The following is a 22,928-nucleotide window of genomic DNA, read 5'->3' as shown; positions in this document are numbered from 1 at the left end:
TAAAGGCCTCAAGTTTATCTTTCTTTATAGCTGAGTAATATTCCATTATATAAAAGTACCACAATTTTCTTATCCAGTCCTCAGTGGATGGACATTTGGGTTGCTTCCACATTTTATGTTTTCTTGCACTTACTGCTCTTCCTCACAGAAGAGCCATTGAACAAGATGACCTGTGAAGCATGTTAGATACATTCAGTCAGTGTTCATTCTTTTTTGTTTGCCCAAATTTTCTTGTTTTACCCACCTTAGTGGGTGTCAAACCCAGGACCTCACACCTTCTGCCACTGAGCTTCACTCTGAGTCCCAACCCCTCCTTATCTTACCTTACCTTACCTTATCTTACTTTATCTTATCGTTTATTTATTTAGAGACAGGGTTTTCCTATGTAGTCCAGGGTGGCCTCAAAGGCTGTGTGGCCTTGAACTCTGGATCTTCCTGCCTCAGCCTCCCTCTGAGTGCTGGGAATACAGGCTACAAGACTGCACTACCATGCCCAGCCATTTTATTTTAAACTGGAGATTCGGGAAGGAGCCCAGGTGAAAGGAGCCTTGCTAATCAGTGGTTCACTCAGCATCTGTGTTCATAGGAGAGGCCCCGAGACCAGCCCCCGGGGTGGCGCAGCAGTGAGTGGTCTGGGAAGCAGCCTGGGTTCTCCTGGCTCTGGTTTTGGGAGGACCAGAGCATCGTGCCCACCTTCTGTGTCCTCTGGTGCTTGCGCAGATGCCACTGCAGTTTCTTCCTCTGAAAGTGAGAAGAGGGAGGGAACGGCCACTCACTAGGTGAGCGTCCAGGAATGCTCTGAAGTGGCTATGGAGAACGAAGATGGCCCAGGGAAGATGAGAAACGTCCTGGTGAGATGCTTTTGGGACCCAGTGCACCGTGGTAGAGCCCCAAGCCGAGGGGCTCCTTCCCTGTCATGCTGGCTGGCACCGGTCGTCTGCAGGGCCCTTTCGTGGCAAGGCAGAGTGCTCTGCTGTCTCCGAGAGGTTCCGGGAATGAAATCAGTCCGCTCACCCACTGTGGTGTCTGTTATTTCTTAACACACGCTGAGTGTGAAGACATCAGGGCAGGTTTTTGGCAATTTAAGGTGACAAGAGTCAGAATCTGAAACTAGGACAGTTTTCTGCCTACTGCTATTTTCATCTCTTCTCACCTTAGATTGTAAAATAAGGCTAATCTCCTTTTTCCCTTTTTAATTTTAAAGATACAAGAACCAAGACATGTTAGCAAACACACAGACATTAACAAAGCAACATAAAAACAATACAGAATTTCAGACAAGGTGATAAATTAACAATGGTTGTTGTATTACATATTGTCTTCAAATTGGTTACTCAGATGAAGAGATATAGGCATGTAAGATTGATCAAGCAATTAAATACCAACTGTCCTTTCAGTAAGGCAGTAGAAATTAGTGGTATAGTCACCTTAGCTGTCTTGTGTGTACAGACTGCTTTTTCCGCTTCTGGGAAGTTAAAGGAAAAGTGGGATTATGAGGGAATATTGTGAGACAACGACAGTGCATTCTAAGCAATGTGTCAGGTACGCCTGGGTTGTCCTTTTTGCCTAAGCCATGTTTTAATACAAGTTTGTTTATCCAGGAGAGAAGAATGCAACCTAGGCTGTCCGGGAAAATACTTTCTGTGATGCGAACATTTGCTTGTTTGATACTGCTTTTTCTGGTTCTGAGAAACAGGTTTGCTTCTTTCTGTTCATAGACATGGGAGATAAGAATCACTTGGTTTTATTGATGTGGTAACTGATGGAAAAGCTAGATCATAGTTTTAAAAATAGGAAACTAGATCATCCTCTCTAATAGTGGGGGGAAATCTCCGTACATTGTTAGGCAAAACAGTCTTTAAACTGACAGCTCTGTTTGTCTTTGGACGCTGGGGCTTTGGTGGGGGGGCTCATTAAATTAGTTTTATACACAGGTGTGTTTGTAGAATTCTCGTTCGTGTTTCCAGTCCTTAATGTTTCAGTCATTTTCCATATTCATTTTATTACTTAATTTCTTGTTACAAGTAGATTTCAAGTTAATTTAAAAGGGGTAATTTTTAATGTGTCTAATTTGCATAGTGCTCATAGAAAACCAATTTGTAAAAAACTTGCTTTAGCGCACACCTGTAATCCCAGCACTAGGGAGGCTGAGGCAGGAGGATCATTGTGAGTTTGAGGCCAGCCTGGGCTACAAAGTGAGTTCAAGACCAGCCTCAACTGCACAGTGAGACCCTGTCTCAAAAAGACCACCCCCCCTTAAAAAAAAATTTTGTTTTAATTTTTGCTTTGGCATCTATGTGTGGTGTCTTTTTGGTTTTTAATTTTACTTGTGTAACGTGTACATAATACAGTTTCTAACTTCAGCTATTTTTAAGTGTACATTTTAAGTGGCATTAAATATATTCACATTATTGTGCAACCATGACCTCTCTCTCTCTACAACTCTTCATCATGTCAAAATGAAATTCCATACTTGCTAATTGGTAACTCCTCTTTGCTGCTTCTTCCTAGTTCCAGCAACCCTCATTCTATTTCCTCTCTCTGAATTTGACTTCTCTAGGAACCTTACATGATGGAATTATATAATATGGTCCTTTTCTTATTTCACGTAGCGTAATGTTATCAAGACGCATCTACGTTGTAGTCTGTATCAGAATTTCCTTCCTTTTCAAGGCTGACTAATATTCCATGTGTGTGTCTATCACACTTGTTCATTTATCTAGCAGTGGGCGTTTGGGTTGTGTCCTCCTTTTTGGCTGTTGTGAATAATGTTTCTGGGAACACAGGCATAATACAAGCATCTGTTGGAATTCTCACTTTCAGTTTTTTGGATTATATTATAAGTCTGTGTTGTTTGTTTATTTGTAGGAACTGCCAGACTTTTTTCCACAGCTGTTGTGCACCATGTTGCATCCTAGCAGCAGCAGCACCTGACGGCCTCACTTCCTCCACCTCCTGTCAACAGTTGATGTTTTGTTTCCGTGTTGTGTTTTTATACCATGTTTGAAATGCTGATACCAAAATGCCAGACCAGTGCTGTGTTAAAGGGAGCGGGGTTCTGAACACTGTGAATGCCCTGCAGCCCCTTCCTTCGTAGTGGAAAAAAGGAAAGCTCTTCACCTGCTCCCAGCAGCTTCACCCGCTCTTTCTGTCTCAGTGCGCATAGGGGAGAAACAGGACTTTTTTTTGGTTTTGCTGGGGATCCAACCCAGAGCTGGAAACAGCTTTGTGTCTCTCTGTGTCGAGCTGTGATGTATATACATTGTCACGGGATTGTGAGGTGCGCTTCGTTTCACTGGGAGAAATGTTAACTGGTTTGGATTGAGTTTGGGTGCATTGCTGAGCTAATTTCGTGAAGGAGCGTGAGATGGAGAGTTAAGGGATGGCTCCTCTATCTTACAGGCTAAATTCACAAATTTAAAATACTGAAGGCAAGAAGTCTGTATCTGGCAGACTATGGAGCACCGTGAGAGCTCTCACTGCGCAGCACCGGTTTCTGCTGCTCACCTTCTCTTTGCTTCTCTTGTACAGGGATCATGGCCCAAGTCGCAATGTCCACGCTGCCCATTGAAGATGAGGAGTCCTCGGAGAGCAGGATGGTGGTGACCTTCCTCATGTCTGCCCTCGAGTCCATGGTGAGCTCACGGTTGGTTAGGGTTGGCTTGTGGATATGGTTGATTTGTTTTTGTAAAGCACTAATTTTATCTTTTGGGGTTTTTTGTTTGTTGTTACTGATTTCGGGACTGGGGATTGACACCTAGGCCTTGCACATGCTAGGCAGGTGTTCTACCACAGAACTGCATCCCCACCCCTTATTATTTATTTAATTTTGAGACGGGGTCTCAATAAATTGCCTAGACTGACTTAGAACCTGTAATCAGCTTCCCTCAGCCATTATAGTAGCTGGGATTATAGGCATATGCCACTGTGCCTAGCTGGTTTATGGTATTTTGAAACAAGGTCTCACCGTGTAGCCATGTTAGGCAAGTGCTCTAGCACGGAGGTATGTTCCTAGCTCTGTTAATATCTTGAAACAAGGCCTGACTGAGTTCCCTAGCTTGCACTCAAATTTGCAGCCGCCCTGCCTTTAGCCTTCCCAGTAGCTGGGGTTGCAGGTGTGCACTGCCATACCTGATGCCTTTATTTCCTTTGGGGAAGTTGCAGAGCTGCATTTGCTAGGGTATGTGAACCTTCCTAGAAAGCAACTTTCAGTAGCTTTGAGAATCCTGATAGTATGTACTTAACAAAATTTTTAAAATTTTTTTTGGTCCTCCTGTATATCACTGACTCTTGATGAAGTTGAAATCACCTGTCTTTGGAATAGTGGCAGTACTAAATGAATCACAGTGTATCCATAAAATGGGAGATTTTTGAGACATGGGAGATTTTTGAGACATGTTTCACAACTCCTGGGCTCAAATAATCTTTCTGCCTCAGCCTCCCAGCTAGCTAGCTGGGGTACAGGAGTATGGTACCATACCTGCATGTGAGGTTTTTAAAGAATACTTCATCTCATAGGAGTATATTTAGTAAAAAGCAAGAAGTAAAACACTCACTGAGCTGTGACTCCAGTTGTGTACACCTAGCGAAATACTCGAGTTGTGTAGGGCACCCAGGGTGGGCATCAGCCCTTCCCTTTCCAGATGTGCCAGTCACCCCGCCAGCAGTGTTCACTTTGGCCCACTTGCCACCTGGTGAGTGAGCGTCCCCTGCAGCCTGTGTGCATACCTGTTTGTCGAGGACTCTGACTGGTGACGTTACAGAGGATTGTGCTTTTCTTTTCATGAGTTCTGCATTTTCTTCTGTTTAAAGCCAGGCATAAAACCCGTTTAGAGAGATAAGTACATTGAGGGGGCTGTGGTGAGGTGCACCTGGCATCCCAGGCCTCAGGTGACTGAGACCGGAACATTAGAAGTCCAAGGACAGCCCGGACTACCCAGCCGAGACCCTGCTCAAAACCAAAAAGAAAGAAAGAAAGGAGAGGGACAGGGAAACGGACAGCAGTGAGTGCGGGGAGAAGGGAGGAAGGCTGCCGAAGTGGAGACTCGCGTGTGTGATGTTATTTGTAAGCTGATGCCAGATTACGTATGAAGACAATTTTAAGTGTTGGGTTTTCTGTTCATCAAGCAGAGATGGTGCTTTTATGCAACTAAACACAACCTCACGCTTGCCTTTTATATTGTAGTGTAAAGAACTGGCGAAGTCCAAGGCAGAAGTGGCCTGCATTGCAGTATATGAAACAGATGTGTTCGTTGTCGGAACCGAAAGAGGACGTGCTTTTGTCAATACCAGAAAGGATTTTCAAAAAGATTTTGTGAAATACTGTAAGCATTGTATTTTATACTTTGAATATTATAAAATTTAAACCTTAAGTATTTATAGATAGAACATCATTTCTCTGAAACAGATTTATACTGAAAAACTTTGGAATGTTTATGGGAACATTTCAGAATGCTCAAAATGAATCACTGAAGTGGTGACGTACAAGAGTAGATATTAAAGAGTTTAAGAAAAATGATACCCAGGCATGGGGTTACCATCTTGTCATTCTAGCACTTGGGAGGCTGAGGCAGGAAGATCATCACAAGTTTGAGGCCAGCCTGGGCTACATAGTGAGTTCAAGACCATTCTGGAATACATAGTAAGAGCCTGTCTCAAAAAAACAGAAAAAAAGAAAGAAAAGAAAAATGATAAATGTTTATTATATTGTGTTCTCAGCTTAGCATTTACCCTGCTTTGGTGGAGTACATCAAAAAGAAGGTAAAGAGGTTTTGTATTGTTTGGGTTCAGATAAATAGGTCTCTATCTGTATTATGAGCTGGGGATTGCACTCAAGGCCTCGTACTGAGCTGCTACCCAACCTTACTTGTTTCTTTTCTTTTGAGACAAAATTTTCTTAAATTGCCTAGGTTGGCCTCAAATTTGCCGTTCTCCTGTCTTAGCCTCCCAAGTAGCTGGGTATAGGTGTGCGCCACCAACTCCAGCTACAGAGGCTTATTTAGCTTACACATTTTTTAGGGGGCAGTCTTTTTTGAGACAGGGTCTCGCTATGGAGTTCAGACTGGGCTTGAGCTCACTTTGTAGCCCAAGCTGGTCTCGAACTTGCAACAATCCTCCTGCCTCAGCCTCTCAAATGCTGGGATTACAGGCGTGCACCACCACCCCTGCCCCCTTTGCCCTTTCTTTTTTTTTTTCTTTTTTTGAGAGAGGGTCTCGCTATGCAGTTCAGGCTGGCCTTGAGCTCACTTTGTAGTCCAGGCTGGCCTCAAACTTACAACAGTCCTCCTGCGTCAGCCTCCCAAGTGTGGGGATTACAGGCGTGCGCCACCATGCCAGGCATTAGCTTATACCTTGAGAGGCTCAAGCCCCTGTATTTGATGATTGCCTTCTGTTAACAGTTCTCGTGATTTTTTGTTTTGTCTTCTTGAGACAGGGTTTCACTGTGTAGTTTAGGCTGGCCTTGAACTCACTTTGTAGCCCAGACCTGTCTCAAACTTGAAATGATCCTCCCGCCTCAGCCTTCCAAGTGCTGGGATTACAGGTGTGCACTACCATGTCCAACTTCTTGATAATTACTGATATGTTGAAACAGTTCTGTCTTTGTACAGTTAGCTCTGTTTTAGTGTTCTGGAAAGCTAAACAAGCTTCCCCAGCTCCTTGGACAGTTGTCTGTACAGTCCTGTGTTTTGTGATCTTCCATTTTGGATCATTAGTGAATTTAGTTGTCCATGAAATAAAGCCACTAGTGAAACTGACAGTGTGATGTTAGGACCTATGACCTTTCACAGTGTGACTGTCTTGTATGTGTCTACCCTAACACTTTCTGTAGGTCTCATGTTCACTCAGTGATACAGCATTTTATTAAGCTTGGAAAGGAAACAAAGGTAGGGATATTTATAGACACATAATACATAGATCACTGAGATTCAAACTTCACATTGTTATCATCTTAAGTGGTGTTCATGATATGTGGAGCAGATCATGTGTGAATGAAATGTCTTGTGTAACTCACTAATTCTCAATTGTATTTGTAGAAAGGTGTATCTTGCACTGCTGCTGCAGCTCAATGTGGAGTGCTTGCCTGAGGCCCTGGCCCTGTCTCCAGCACCAACTAAAAGACGATCTATAGCTCAGTGCTCTATTCTTCTCTCTCCCTGTTATAATCCTTTAAGCTTTATGGTAGTAATCAATTTTTAAAATTTTGTGAATATTTATTAAATTCTGAGAAAGTTTTAGAGCTTGACTATGTTTGCATATTGGAGTCTATACTAATAATAATGTCGAGATGATTACACACATCAGCCACCACCTGCCCCATGGATCCTGTCACCCTCTGCAGCTGTGCTCAGCTTCCTCCCCTGCACTGCCTTGCTGGTGTAGTGCTTCTATGCCTAGGACCAAGCATTTGCGGAGTTGCCCTCGGTTACAAAGTGTAGCCCCTGCCTATTGGTATTTGTACATTATTTTTATTTTAGTAATTTGATGCCATGGGAAATGGTCTTTCTCTGTAACCTAGCACCTGTAACAGGTGCTCGGTTTAGGATGGTTACATCCTGATAAACCCATTGTAATTTGAATTAAAAATTTATTTAATACACTTAGCTTTTTGTATGTTATAGGTAAATTGGCCCATCCTTAAATGAGGGCAGGACCCTTAACATTATCTCACAATCGGGCAAAATTGTGTCATAGAAAGACTGTCTTGTAAGAAACATTGACTTACTGAATACTGTGACTTACTGAATACTGAAAATGAAAAGATAAGAGGCTGGGGATTTAGCTCAGTGGCATAGCGCCTGCCTGGCAAGCGCAACGTTGTGAGTTTGATTCCTGGTACAGAAAAAAAAACAAAAGTATCTGAATAGCTTTAGAAATTCTTCCGGAGAATTCTAAGTCCTTAGTGTATGTTTAGGGAAGTGCTGTTGAATAGAAATAAATGTCGCTCATGTAACTTAACATTTTGTAATTTTGTTTGTTTCAAGACAGAGTCTCACTGTGCAGTTCAGGCTGAATCGCTCTGAGTTCGAGGCCAACCTGGACTACATGGAGAGAGAGTTCAGGGCCAGCCTGTACTACACAGTGAGACCTTGTCTCAAAAAAACAAAAAACAAAAAACGTCTCTCTTATCCTGTGTGTGTGTGTGTCTGTGTGTCTTTGTGTATGTGTTCTAGGGCTCCCTACCATTGAGATCCGTTGCCAGTTCTTTTTTTGTTTCTTGAGACAGTTCTGCCATATTGCCCAGGCCGACCTAGGATTTATAATCCTCCTGTGTCAGGACACTGAATAGCTGGTGTTAACCTAACAAATCCTAAATGTTAGGATACAAGAAAATTGTGTGTGTGTGTGTGTGTGTGTGTGTGTGTGTGTGTGGTGCTGGGGATCAAACCCACGGTCTTGTGCATGCAAGGCAAGAAAGAGCTCTATCACTGAGCCACATCCCCAGCACCCGCTTGGTTTTTGTGTTTTGTTTTGTTTTGGTTTGGTTTTGAGACTGCCTGGAACTGACTGTGTGGGTCAGTCAGGCCTTGAATTTGCAGCGATCCTCTTACCTTGGCCTTCAGAGTGTTGGGATTCAGGCATGTGTCACCACACCTGGCAAAAATGTTTTTATTAAAAATGGTTTAATTACTTTCCAGGTGTTGAAGAAGAAGAAAAGGCTGCAGAGGTGCATAAAATGAAATCTTCAGCTCAAGCAAATCGGATGAGTGTGGATGCTGTGGAAATTGAAACGCTTAGAAAAACGGTTGAGGACTATTTCTGCTTTTGCTATGGTAAAAGCACAACACGCTTTAGTTGTTACATACTTTTTTTTTTTTTTTTTTTTGGTGGGGGGAGTCCTGGGAATTGAACTCAAGGCCTCGGGCTTGCCAGGCAGGCAGGTCTGTGCTGCTGAGCTACATCCCTGGCCACACTTCGGTTTTTGAAGAGATAAATTATATAATTAGGTTGTCTGAAAGGTAGATTATGTAATTAATACTCATATAACACGATTTCACAAATTGAATAGATGAATTTTAAATACAGGATTAAATCAGGAACAGCTTTTTTTTCTCTTTCCATTTTTGAGGGAACCCAGAAATGATTATATGAGAGTTGTTTATTTTTGACACATGTGCTGCTGATCTCCCCAGTTCCTTGCAAATCACCTTTATTAATCTAGTCTTGTGTACAACAGAGCTTTTTAGGGAAGAGAAAAGAGATGGTGAAATTCAACTCTGAAATGGCATTTCTCCTCTGTGGAACTCACTGCCAAGTGAACAGAGGTGAAAGTTTTGTTTACCCAGTAAGTTTCCAGTGAGAATACTAGCTTAAGAATTTCCTGGTATTTATGATAATAGCTGGGTTTGTCAGGCTTCCCTAACCTGGTTGAATTGTGTATGACCACACTTGCTAAGCCAAGTCGACCTGCCTGGCCCTGCCCCACCACCCTTTGGTCTTGATCAGACCCAGTAGTGCTCTACCCCTGGGCTACATCCCATGCCTTTTCATTTTTTTCTTATTTTGAGATAGTATCTGTGAGTTGCCCAGGTTGGCCTTGAACTTGTGATCCTCGTCCTTCAGCCTCGTGAGTGCACCCGATATAGGCTTACACCACTATGCCGGCAGTATGGACCATTTTATTTAAAACAATTTTTTTGGTACTTCTGATTTTTATTCGTAAACATTATCTAACAAAAAAAGGACCATTTTAAAGGCATAGAAAAGTATAAGAAATTTTTACTCTTGTGTAGGTTTTAGAGTAAAATATTTCACGTACATTTTGTTCTTTTGGATCTGGTTCAGGTTTAGAGCTTTAGGTAACATGGGAACACTATTTTTAAGTAGTTTGAATCTAATTCCATTTAAAAAACACCGAAAATCTGAATGGTATTTGTTAAGCTGTGATGAGCTGATGGTTTAGTTTTTAAATTTTAGCCGATTAATGACGTTTGCTGTCTTCCTGTCTCCCTCAGGGAAAGCTTTAGGCAAATCCACAGTGGTGCCTGTTCCCTATGAGAAGATGCTCCGAGACCAGTCAGCTGTGGTGGTGCAGGGGCTTCCGGAAGGAGTTGCCTTTAAACACCCTGAAAACTATGATCTTGCTACACTGAAGTGGATTTTGGAGAACAAAGCAGGGATTTCATTTATTATTAAGAGGTGAATGCTTTCTTCCTTATTACCTATTAATGGTTTTTTGAGATAAAGTTGAATATTTAGCTTATTTTAATGCAGACACTATATGCTTTGTATTAATGTTGTGTATTCATACTTGTTTTTGTTTTGTTTCAATGCAGACCTTTCCTAGAGCCAAAGAAACACCTAGGTGAGTGGTTGCGTTATTGACGTGATAGCCACCTGGCTTGCTTAACTCTTTCTCCGAGATTTGAATACATTTTAATGCTTTCTCTTTGTTGTTACTGAGACTGTGATGTAAGACGTTTTGGAGTGGGGCGAGGTTCAGTGAGCTGCAGACCTGGAGGCTTTATTGTTACTGTTTTCTTTTGAGTTGGGTCTTACTGTGTAGCCCAGCCTGGCCTTGAACTTCCAAAGTTCTTGCCTTAGCCTACCCATTGCTAGGATACACGCATGCATCAGTGCATCCGGTACAAGGCCCGTTTTTCTTCTTTTCAGCCCAGCGGCTTGTTTTATGCTGGAGAGCCAAACTTCCGTGCTTGTAGCATGTAGTGTAGTCGGAACGCGTACGGGAGCTGTCATTCGTGCAGAGTCACAAGCGGGATTTAATCTACCTAGCATGCTGTGAGGTGGCAAGACATTCTTGGGCAAACGGCTGGCTGGGAGAGGGGATAGAGAACTGTGTGTGGAATTAAAGCTTTGTTTTTATGGTGCTGGGGATGGAACTGAGGGCCTCTGCCTTCTACGCAAGGAAGGCAAACTGCACGACTGAGCTGTCTGAACCCTAACCCCACTCCTCATCAGCTGACGTGTACTGGAAGATAGATAAGTCCCTAAAGCACTCACAGCAGGAACACCACGGCCACCTGTGACAGCGGTTCATGGAAAGTGTGGTGGGAGTTCCCTAGAGGCTGGCTTCCTTCCTCACTCACGGGGGGTTGATCAGGAAGATGACATTCTGATGGACCCCTGAAGAACGAGGAGGGTTCCAGCATAACTTCTTTGGGGAGGTGTGCCCATTCTGTTTGAAGGGAAATAGAGTAGAATACAGTAGTGGCACCCTTTAGAGCCAAGCTTGAAACTTTTGAAAATAGATAACCATTATCATTGGAAACCTCTTAACCATGTAAGGATAAAGGAAAAAATGATACATGCGTGCACACATTTTACTTTCTTTGGTGTATTTGAGCCTGTGATGCGATGGGGAATAGCTTTATTTTCCATTTCTCTTTGGAAGGAACCTGGAAAACATTGAATTAGAGTTGTTTATTTTTGACAGGGAACTAGGGAGAGTCTTACTGTGCGCCCAGGCTGCCCTCCCGCTTAGCCTCCAGGGTGGAGCGACTACAGGTGGATGTCATCACTCTTGGCTTTTTTGTTTTTTTGTGAAAAGATCTCAATACGTGGCTAAGGCTGGTGTCAAACTCAATGTGTAGCCCACACTGGCCTTGTCTTCCATCCTTAGTCTTCCTGGGTACTGGATTTCAGGCGTGCACCATCATGCACAGCTCAAGTTTTATGTTTTTGTTAAAATAACCTTTTTTGTGTGTTTTGTTTTTTGAGACAGGGTCTGTTACGTAGTTCAGGCTGGCTTTGAACTTAAAGCAATCCTCCTGCCTCAGCCTTCTAAGTGCTGGGATTACAGGCATGTGCCACCACATTTGGGTTAAATAACCTTTTGAAAACATTTTCAGCATGGTGAAAAAATAAAATTTTCAGTACCGCTACTTATTGAAGAAGTTCTCGTTTCTTTGTGGGTTGCCCTGGTAAATTTGTTGAAACTTTGCTGACCCCAAGGATGTTGTGTGACAATGAAGGCAAGGCTTTATTGAGATGTAACTGACGTCTGATAAACTACACTGTGTAGAGTGCATGGTTTGATTAGCTGTTATCCGCGTGTGACCGTGGAGCTGACAGAGCAGTCAGAGTGAGCATGCCCCTGTTCACAGGCCTGTTCTCAGGTCCCGCAGGCCTTAGTATTTCACCTCTGCTCTGCCCCTGCACAGGCTTGGCTGTCCTGTCTCTACCACTGTAGAGTCGTTTCATGTTACCTGTTAGCATATGAATAGAGCCAGAGTGCACACGTGCCTTTGTCTAGTTTGTTGTGAAATTTATCCATGTTTTATGTATCAGTAGTTCATTCCTGCCCACCCCCTTTTTTTCTGCCAAGTTGGATTTCACTTTTTTGTTTGCTTTTTTTTCCGGTACCGGGAATTGAACTCACGACCTTGCGCTTGCCAGGCAGGCACTGTGCCTCTGAGCTAAATCCCCAGCCTTCACTTTTTTCTATATTGTGATACATCATAACTGGTTTCTTTATTGATCTGGTGTTGGGTATTGGGTAGTGTACATTTCTTGACTGCTGTAGGAAGGGCTCGGTTATCTGGTAGTTACAGGTTTAACTTTTTAAGAAACTGCCAAATGGAGTTTTGGACTGTGAGTTTGAAGTTGTTATGTGAAATTCCAGTTCTACATGTTCATCATCTGGTAGAGCCCTTCTCATTTATTCTTCCACCTCTCTCAGTTACAGTATAATTCCATGTAAATTTTGCCATTTTGAAGTGTGCAATTCATGATTTTTAATGTACTTAAAAGTTGAGCAACTATTACTACTCATTCCAGCACATTCTGTCACCCCGGAAAGAAGGCCCAGACCTGTTTGCAGCTGTTGCTCTCTCGACTTTCTGAGCTGCTGCTCTCTGCTACCTTCTCTGCCCCTGACGCCCCATACTGGGGATTGACTCTTCACACTGAGCTGCATCCCTAGGCTTTTTTATTTCTGTTTTTAATTTTGACACAGGGTCTCACTAAGTAGTCCTGGCTGGGTTTGGATTTGGCAGTGCTACTGCTTCAGCCTCCCAGAGTGTGGGGTTTAGAAGTGTACACCACCACACATGGCCAGATTCAGCACTAACCACCTAATAGTTTACCCCGAGCATCACTCTGGCTTCGTGTTTGTTACGTACTGATTGTCCCAGGTGTTGCTCAGGCAGGTGTCATTTCACTGGTTCTTGTTTGCACGAGATACACTTCTACGTCTTGTTTTATATCTGCTACTTTTTGCGGACATTTTTATTTAGAACATTGCTTTTGTTGTTTGTTTCTAATGAAATCTAATAATAAGTTATGCTTTTTTTTTAAACTAATGTGTTTTTTTATTTGTGAAAAAATAACCGTAATTTTGTGCTACAGTCTATAACAACTCTTACTGTAAGTACATTAGATACGTTTTAATATTTCTTCTGAACTCAGTGATTTTTTTTTATAGTGCAGAGCAGATGTGTTCAGGACACTGAGACTGAACGGGAAGGAACTGCCAAAAGAGCTGCAGAAGAAAAGGGTGAAAAAGGGAGGAATGTTAGCGTATCAGAGAGGGAAGGTCTGTGTTAGGAGGTGGAAAGACAAAAGACATCTCCTTATTGTCAGTTACTCATAATACAGAAATGACAGAACTTGAAAGAAGAAACTAAAATATTCCAATAGTGGTCAGTGATCATAAGCATTCTATGGGTGGTGTTGACAGAGTTGACCAACATCTGACAAGCTGTCCTGTAATCAAAAAGTGAGGAAAAAGCATTATAAAATACTTGTAAAGTGTATTTTTTAAAAAGACAATTTATAAATAATACAGAAAGAATTTTGAAAGAGACTAGATAAAACTGTCCAGGTTGTAATGTTGTGTACTGTATTGAATATTTTGTTGTACCATACACAGAAAAATTATTGGTAGATTTGATTGAATTGTCATTTAAATTTTCTGTTATAAAAATTAATGGGAAAAATGTAACTCTTTGTTATCTTTTAAATATTGCACGGGTGTTAATAGCAATATATATCATCATTTATATACATCAGCATAGTTGTATGTGTTCTACCTTACTTGAGAAATAGTGTATTTTTGTGTGTTTCACTGACAAAAGTCTGAATTTTTTCATTAAAAAAAGATGCTAGAGCCAGGCTTGGTGGCGCACGCCTGTAATCCTAGCACTTCAGAAGCTGAGGCAGGAGGATTGCTGTGAGTTTTAGGGCAGCCTGAACTGTATGGTGAGACCCTGTCTCATAAAACAAAAAGCAAAAAAGATGCTAGTAGGTGAGAAGTTGAAAAGTTCTTACATGGTTGTCAACCATTTTATCTTCTTTACACAGGAAAACAAAATATGCTGTTGTATAACTCATGGTGTTGTTATTGTGCTATGACCCAGCCCACACCCCTCAAAAGCCTCAAGACACATTAGTTATATTTAAAATTTTGAGAAAATCTAACCCTAATTTGTTGTTGTTGTTCATAGGTGGTCGTGTAATGGTAACAGATACTGAAAGGTCAATACTGTCTCCAAGTGGAAGGTAAACCATAATTTATTCATACTAGCAAGTTGTCATACATATCAGTATTACTAGACTATTAAAAAGCCCGTAAGCCACACATCTCTGTGTTTATTATGCAGTTAAGTCATTTGGGGGACTTGTGAAAATGTACTATTTGACTTATTTTTTGGGAATAGTACTGCTTTCTAGATGAAGCTGATGTCCTTGATCACTTTGTGGATTGCACTTGAGTAGTTCTGTGTGAGTGGTCTTTACTCCTGCTTCGTTTAATTTGGATTTATTTCTTCTTTCAGTTGTGGCCCCATCAAAGTGAAAACTGAGCCCACAGAAGATTCTGGTATGCTTTTAGAATCAATCATAAAATTGAAGAAGAATTTTTCTGATTTTAGAAGTTATATTTTGACTTACTAGTGATTGTGTTCTCTGGATGAGAAATGGGCAGTCATTACAAACACTTTCCAGCTCTGACTGTTGGTCCATATGATCATATTATATTAAGACCCCAGAAGAGAGTTTGCTCGTATGTGTAGCCAAAAGAGTGTTGCTCAGTACATGTTTATAGGTAAAATACTCTGGTCCCCTCTCCACACCCCCCTTTAAAAACAGATGAAAGGTGAACTGGTGGTGCAGTGTTTTTTACAAAAATCAGTACTCATTGTATTCTCTTTCCCTTTGCACTCCCATTCTCTCCTCGCCTAAGAAAATATTTTCAACTCTGAACTGTTTTTAGTATTACTTACCTATTTTTTCATTCAGGGTTAGTTTTGAGGGGGCAGCATTATAGAGATATAATTTGTAAATTTTTATACCATAAAAGTCACCTGCTTGTTTTTTTTTCAGTGCTGGGGAATGAACCCAGACTCTGCATGTGCCAGGCATGTACTCTACTACTGAGCTACAGCTCTAGCCTGTCACCTGCTTTAAGGTTCAAATGCATAGTTTTGTAGACTCAGTGAGTTTTGCAGTGGTCACTGCAATCTGATTTATGAACATTTCTGTTATCCCAAATATAGTGTCTGTTTCCATCAGTATTTGTTACCATAAGTAATCTTCTTTCAGTTTTTATAAATTTGTCTTATCCGACATTTCATAAAAATGGAATTATATAATATGTAATATTTTGCATTTTGTTCCCTTAATTCTCCATCATATTTTGAGGCCCATGTTCCAAAAAAAAAATTTAGCATGTGTAAGCAGTTCACACTTGAGTAGTAACACCATTGTTTGGATATATTACCCTTTTCTCTCTACTTGTAACATTTGATGGATGTTTGAGTTGTTTCCGCTTCTCGGCTGTTGTAAATAGCATTGCAGTGAATGTCCAGTGTATCTTTTTTTGTTGTTGTTATTACCGGGAATCAAACTCATGACCTTGCAACTTGCCAGGCAGGTGCTGTGTTGCCGAGCTATATCCCCGGCCCCCTGTCTGGTGTGTCTTTGTGGGGAAATATATTTCATTTCTCTTGTGAGTGTGAATTGCTAGCAGCCACTGCCAAACTTTTCTGCAAAGTGGCTTCACTATTTTATGTTCCCCTCTGTGCTGTATGCAGACTTTTGTTTTTCTCTGCCTTGGCGAGACTTTGTTTTTTGGTGTTGAGGATGAACCCAGGGCCTTGGGCACAGTGAGGAGGTGCTCTGTCCCTGAACTATATTATTAGCCTCACCTCTGTTTTTTGAGATTGTGCCAGAGAGCTGTTCAGTCTGTGATCCTCTTGCTTCAGCCTCCCAAATAGCTGGGATTCCAGGCATGTATCACCTCCCCTGACTCCCGATTACAGTTTTATTAGAATCCGTTTTTTGTCACTCCAGGACTGTGTGAACGGTCAGAACAAAAGGAAACATTTTTAAAAATATTACATAATTTAGGAAGGTAGTGTGTTATTAGTTTCTCTTTCCCTTTTGAAAGGGAAAAATGAGTTTTTATGATACTTATTTATGAGGAGACTATGTAAACTGGATGACCTGACATATAGGCCACAGGTGGGATCCAAAAATTTAATTATGCACAACAAAATGTCACACTCCTGCACAGCAGTGACAACCGTGTGACCCCTTCAGGAGGACAGGGGCCGCTGTCTGTGCTTTCCCTGCTGCAGTCTGCCCTTTCAGGTGAGTTTAGAAAGTATCCTGTGTAGCGCATTTTGGTTTAGGATGACTTAGAGAGCTCTGTTCACTTTCTTGTGTTACTGAATTAATTAGAAGTAATGTACCCTCTAGATAGAGGATGGAAAGGCAGCAGAGATAAGAACTTGTGGGAAAGATTAGCAGAGAATCATCCCAGAGTATTAATAGCTGATAAGACTTTGATTTGGTTGGGGTTATGGATGATTTTTTTCCTCCCTGCTACCTGTCAAGCTTTATCCTTCCAAAATCCTTAAAATTAAAAAAAATCCTTAAAATACGCACGATTCTGTGCAGTCTTAACTGAATGCCCTGCCGTTAATGCCAGCATTGCTTTTGCTCTTACAGGCATTTCCCTGGAAATGGCAGCTGTGACAGTAAAGGAGGAGTCAGAAGACCCTGATTACTATCAATATAACATCCAAGGTGATATTATTCAATGCAGTTTGCCCAAGTAGTATTGGTAGTTAAAGGGAAACTTGTGTTTTATTTTTTTGAGGCAGGGTCTTGCTATGCAGTTCAGGTTGGTTTTGAGCTCTGTTTGTAACCCAGGCTGGTCTCGAACTAGCAACGATCCTCCTGCCTCTGCCTCCTGAGTGCTGGGATTACAGGCATGTTCCACTATGCCCAGCCGTGCATCTTTCTTCTACTTTCTCACCCACTTCTTGTTTGGTTGTTGTTATTTGCTTTTGTCTTTTTGATACAAGGTTTCCTTATGTAGTTCAGGCTGGCCTTGGATTCACTTTGTAACCCAGACAGGCCTCCAACCCACAGCATCCTCTTGCCTCAGCCTCCCAAGTGCTGGAATCGCAGGTGTGCACCACCATGCCTGACTCTGCTGTTTTTGTTTGCTTTGCTGCACTGTTGGGGATCAGATGCAAGGTGTCTTGGTTGCTTTTCTCTCATTGCTGAGACAAAATACCCAATGCCCAGAATTAAGGAAGGAAAAGGTGTATTTAGCTTACAGTTCTTCAAGGTTTCTGTCTATAATCAGCTGGCTCCAAGGTAGGGTGACAGGGCACAGGGGCAATACTTCAAGGTGACACCAGACGGCAAAAGCAGCAAGAGCAAACAGGGAGATGAACAAGCCTTTTTCCCTCCCTTATATTGTAAGCAGGCTGCCCACACCCAGCACCTGCAGCCCTCACACACTCTCCGTGCCTCCTGCACAGGCTCAGGGTGATACAAAGTAAGGACCCGCCCTGCTCAGTCTCTCAGTTACCCTGCTGCACTTCTCCCCTTCCCTGGGCGGACACAGTGAACAACAACCCAGAGCGGGAAGGGCGTGTCCTTCTCACCCCAGGATGCAGACCTGCGGAGCCCCTTAGCTAAGCCTCTAGACTCCTCAGGTGGACACAGTATATCAACCATAGCACAAGGCCTTGTCCATGCCGGGCACGTACTATACCACTGAGGTGTATCCCAAGTGCCCCTCCACTTTTCAGTCTGAAATAGCAATAAAAGTAACCGTTTCTAAGTACTGTCATTGTCTTAAATGTCCATAAAATTTGCGACAGTGATTAATTCTAGCTGTTCTTCTGTCCCAGTATCTTCTTGGTTGGTTATTTGGATAGAATTGAAGGCTGAAATTTCACAGCAGTGTACCTTGTGCATTGATGTGCTCTACTTTAGAGAATGTTTTCTGTTTTTTATCACCAGCTTGGTTTTTTAATTAATACATAATTATAGTCCTTTAAGCATTAAAAGTGTAGATGCTGGCTGGTTTTGTCATGTATGCATCTGTGAAATTATCTTCAACCAAGATCATGAAATCACCATTACCCCAGATGTTTCCTTGTGTCACTGTGTGATTCATTGCTTTCTCTTGTTCCTGGGCTACCATTGATCAATTTTCTGTCATTTTAGTTTTGCATTTCCTAGAGGTTTATGTAAATGGAGTTACAATTACAGAGCGCAGGTGACAAGTGTCTTGGCTACTTTTCTCTCCTTGCTGAGACAAAATACGTGACGCCTAGAATTAAGGAAGGAAAGGTTTATTTAGCTCACAGTTTGTGGAGGTTTCAGCCCATAGTTGGCTGGCTCCGAGGCAGGGTGGCACATGGCAGAGGGCAACAGTTCATGGAGGCAGAAGACAGCAGAAACAGCAAGAGCACAAGGAAGGGGGTCAAAGCTCTTTTCCTCCTACAGCAAGAGCACAAGGAAGGAGGTCAAAGCTCTTTTCCTCCCTTACAGTTGTATGCTGGCTATCCGCCCATGCCCACACCACGTCAGTGTCCTCCTCTTGCACAGGCTCAGGATGAGTACCAAAAACATCCTAGAGCAGCAAGGGGATGTCCTTTTCACCCCACGATTGAGAACTGCCGAGTCGTTTAGACAAACCTCTTGACTCCTCAAGTTGACCAAGTATATCAACCATAGCAACAGGCATGTGCCACCAGGTCAGAGCCAGCCCCAGCCCCAGGCACGTTCTGTGTTCTGTCACACTGATGCTGGATGCGTGTGTCTGTCGTTGTCAGGATACACTTTCGTTACACTTTCTCTACTCCTACGAGCTTAGAATAGTTCTTGGAGTCAGACTATGAGTATCACCCAACTTTATTCCTGCTTTCAAAATTACTTTACGTATTTGAGTTCTTTTTTAAAACCTTTTTATATAATTTGGGGGAGTACTGGATATTGAACTCAGGACCTTGTGCTTGCCAGGCCAGCAAGCTTGTGCTGCTGAGCTGTATCCCGGGCCCTTTATATAAATTTTTTAAAAATCAGTTTGTTGATTTGTTCAGAAAGAGCCTGGGAATTCTGATGGGGACTGAGTTGAGCCTATGGATCAGTTTGGGTTAAGTGGCTTGGTAATGAATTTTTATAATGCTGTAGGTCTCTGTATCTGTTTAGCTCTTAATTTCATCAGAAGTTTACTGTTTTCAGTATACAGGTCTTGTACTTTTTATTTATTTATTGTTTGAAATGGTCTCACTATGTAGTTCAGGTTAACTTTGAACTCACTATGTAGCCTAGGCGGATCTTGAACTTGCGGTGATTCTCCTGCCTCAGCTTCCTGAGTGCTGGGATTACAAGCGTGTACTACCATGCCCGGCTCTCTTGTCTGTGGATTTTGGCATTACTGTGAAGAGTATTAGATTTTAAAATTTTGTATTTATTGCTAGTGTATGGAACTGCAGTTTTTAAAAATATACTTTCGCTGGGCGTGGTGGCGCACTCCTGTAATCGTAGCATTCAGGAGGCTGACGCAGGAGGATCATTGCAAGTTTGAGATCAGCCGGGGCTACAAAGTGAGCTCATGGCCAGCCTGAACTGCACAGCGAGACCCTGTCTCAAAAAGACAAAAGAAAAAAATTTTAAAAATTAAAAAAATAAAAATATACTTTCTATCTTACAATATGGCTGAATTCACTTATTCTAGTAACTTTTTGGTAAAACATTTGGGATTTTGAGTTCTCTGAATTTGGATATTTTATGTCTTCCTTTTAACTTTAGGGGTTTTTGTTACTTTTTGAGTCAGGATCTTGCTATACGCAGTTCAGGGTATTCTTGAAGTCACAGTGATCCTCCTGTCTCAGCCTCTGGAGTGCTGGTATTACAAGTATGTGGCACCATGCTCAGCCTAAACTTTTGTTTTAAATTGTGTGCGCACGCACAGTCGCCCTGGCTAGGACCTTCGTCTTAAGTTGAATGATAGTGGAGAGAGTACACATTCTTGTTTTCAAACCATCCTGTTGTATAACTGGTGTTTATTTTGGTTTTAGCTGCATTTCAGGTTGAGGAAGTTTATAGTTTGCTGAAGCTTTTTATGAAGCTTGAGTGTTGAGGTGGTTTTGTTTTGTTCTGTTTTGTTTTGAGACAGGGTCTCACTGTGTAATTCAGGCTGGCCTTAAACTTACTATGGGGGCTGGGGATTTAGCTCAGTGGCAAAGCGCCTGCCTGGCAAGCGCAAGGTCGTGAGTTCGGTTCCCGGTACCGGAGAAAAACCAAAAAAACCAACAAACTTACTATGTAGCCCGTGCTGGTTTCAAACTCCAGTCGCTCCTGCCTCAGCCTGCTGAATGCCGGGATTACAGGTGTGCACCACCGTGCCTGGCTCAAATTTTAGAATGAGATAATTTTAGAATCGAGAGTTTTGTGTAGAATTATCTTTCTCCCAATATTTGTAATGTTTGTGATGTCTTTCTCATTTTCGATTTTGTAGTTTGTGTTCTTAAATTTTGTTTTTGTTTTTGTGAGTCTAGCTCGGGGTCCCCCATCCCCCAGCAGGGCTTGCAGATAACTTGTTATTGTGGGTATCTGTCTTATGCTTGAACTGAGGGAAGCTGGCTTCCTACTTGGCCGTGTCTCTAGTGCACATGTCTGCGTTTTGTCAAACGGTGGGACTCAAATGTGAGCACAGCATTTTTGTTTTCACAGTGACTGGTAGCATTTTGAGGTAAGAGAAGGATATTGTATTTATCTGCCCGTCTCAGGGTGAATAAAAATCCAGACGCGTGCTTTATACAACATAGGTAATTTGAAAATGTAGTTATGTGCAAAGATACGCCAGACAAATACCACCTCCCTAAATGTAGTTCAGTAACACTAACTTCCGACAAAAAAGAGGGATGTTTCATTTCTTCGAGCACCTGCACTCCATTCTTTGAGTGTGCCCTGTATTTCTATCTCTAATAAGTCTTTTCATGTCTCTTTCACTGACACATCTGAAAATTTACTTTTCTGTGACAGGAATCAGTGAACCTACAAATTTACTTACTTATTTCTGAGACGGGAACTTACTGTGTAGCTCAGGCTGCAATTTTCCTGTCTCAGCTTCTTGAGTGCTGGTATTACAGGCATGTTCTGCCACATCTGGCAAACTTACTTTAAAAGGGTGAGGTAAGATCCTTATTTGAGCCTCTGGAACCTCATAGACCCAACCCCATGACATTAGACATAGAAATGAATGCTTACAGACAGCTATGCAGTTCAGGCTGGCCTTGAAATCACTTTGCAGCCAGGCTGCAATTATTAGTAGTATGTACTTTGGTTAATTAATCCTTCACAAAATGCTATGAAGATCCCAACAACACACTGTATCGGCAAACTTTTCAGTGTTTTATCCATTTAACAGAAACAAAACATTGTTTTTTCAATGGCTACATCATACTATAAAACAAGTTCTTTTATTAATATGGGCACAAATCATTTTACTATCTTGTAATTACAAGCACGTTTCTTAGAATTCTCACTTTAAACAACTTCATTACTGATTTCTAATTAGTTACATTATGTTCAGGCAACTTATTAAGGTGACCTGTGAACAAACACTGTATACAGTCAACTGTTGAAAAGATTTTTTGAGGAGGGCAACACTGGGAGATGCACTCAGCACTGTGTACATGCTAGGAAGGACTCGACCGCGGGGCCCTATAGTCAAGCTTTGTAAATGACCCATGCTCTGTAAATAAACATGTATTTGCTGGGGAAATTATTCTCTATATGTATCAATTAGCTTGCACCTGTTAGCTATACTTAAAATAGTCTATCTAAACCTGACATTTTTCTTTGAGACCACAAAGGCTCGCAAGGAGAGGTCTGGAGAGGGTGACTTTGGTTGGGTCTTCAAAGCTGTAGAACCTGGGAAAGACATTATGCTGATGACTGCCAAACGGAAGTTGCTCATGATGATGGCCTTCCGCAGATCTGTGTTTATGAGATTGTTAGGTAATTGCGTTGTGATAGTTAAATATGCCTAAGTGGTGTACAGTCAGCATGGTGTCACTCTAAGGATTAAAGACTGGGCCACATTTACATCTGTAAACAAGTACATTCTAGTTAAAAAGGACTTTTTCCTGTCTTTTTGAAAAGGCACTTTATTTTTTGTTTCTTTGGGTTTTTTGCTTTTAAAATGGAGAAGGTACATATACGTAACAGCTTTCTGTCAAGATGGGATGAAGTGAACTCATGGTAATGTTAGTTGTTTCCAAATCATATCTTCAAAATCTATTATATGTTTCCAAAGAACCAAGTATAAATTTTACTAGTAATTGGAAAGAATCTTGTTAACTTACTACAAAGTGCCAAAGAGTCTGCAAGAAGGGCTATTTGTGTGAGTGGAGAGGGAAGCTCACTGATAGGTTCATACTGTCTTGGAGATGGTAAGGAAGGTGTAACAGTTTCATTTGCAGTTTTCTTAGGTTTAATAAAAGATCAGATAAACGTTCGCTAAGGAAGAGACACATATCTGTAATATAAATCCGTGTTAAGCAGAAGGTAGTTTGTTGTTATGAACATTTTACGCCCACCATTTCAGACACACCGTTTCTGTTCATTCCATGTGTCCAGTTACCGTCAAAATTTCTGTTGGCCGTTTACGCCTAAATTCACCTGCGCACTTTTCTTCATTGACCAGAACCATAAAT

General features: G+C 41.8%; 1 protein-coding gene across 9 annotated transcripts in view; it reads left to right on the top strand.

Moving 5' to 3' along the window:
- Positions 1 to 22,928, top strand: part of Gtf2i (general transcription factor IIi) — a 90,541-nt gene that overhangs the window by 21,686 nt on the left and 45,927 nt on the right. For all 9 annotated transcript variants that reach the window (XM_005396746.2, XM_013520536.1, XM_005396739.2 and 6 more), the window contains exons 2-9: positions 3,532 to 3,635; positions 5,186 to 5,324; positions 8,637 to 8,771; positions 9,954 to 10,137; positions 10,275 to 10,303; positions 14,403 to 14,457; positions 14,733 to 14,776; positions 16,909 to 16,986. In XM_005396746.2, coding sequence (XP_005396803.1) covers positions 3,537 to 3,635; positions 5,186 to 5,324; positions 8,637 to 8,771; positions 9,954 to 10,137; positions 10,275 to 10,303; positions 14,403 to 14,457; positions 14,733 to 14,776; positions 16,909 to 16,986 — 763 coding nt within the window. In that variant the 5' untranslated portion in view covers positions 3,532 to 3,536. The remainder of the gene's footprint in view (positions 1 to 3,531; positions 3,636 to 5,185; positions 5,325 to 8,636; positions 8,772 to 9,953; positions 10,138 to 10,274; positions 10,304 to 14,402; positions 14,458 to 14,732; positions 14,777 to 16,908; positions 16,987 to 22,928) is intronic.

The sequence above is a fragment of the Chinchilla lanigera genome, unplaced genomic scaffold, assembly GCF_000276665.1.
Source record: "Chinchilla lanigera isolate Chin_1 unplaced genomic scaffold, ChiLan1.0 scaffold00055, whole genome shotgun sequence".
NCBI lineage: Eukaryota > Metazoa > Chordata > Mammalia > Rodentia > Chinchillidae > Chinchilla > Chinchilla lanigera.
This window is presented reverse-complemented; position numbering and strand designations above follow the sequence as displayed.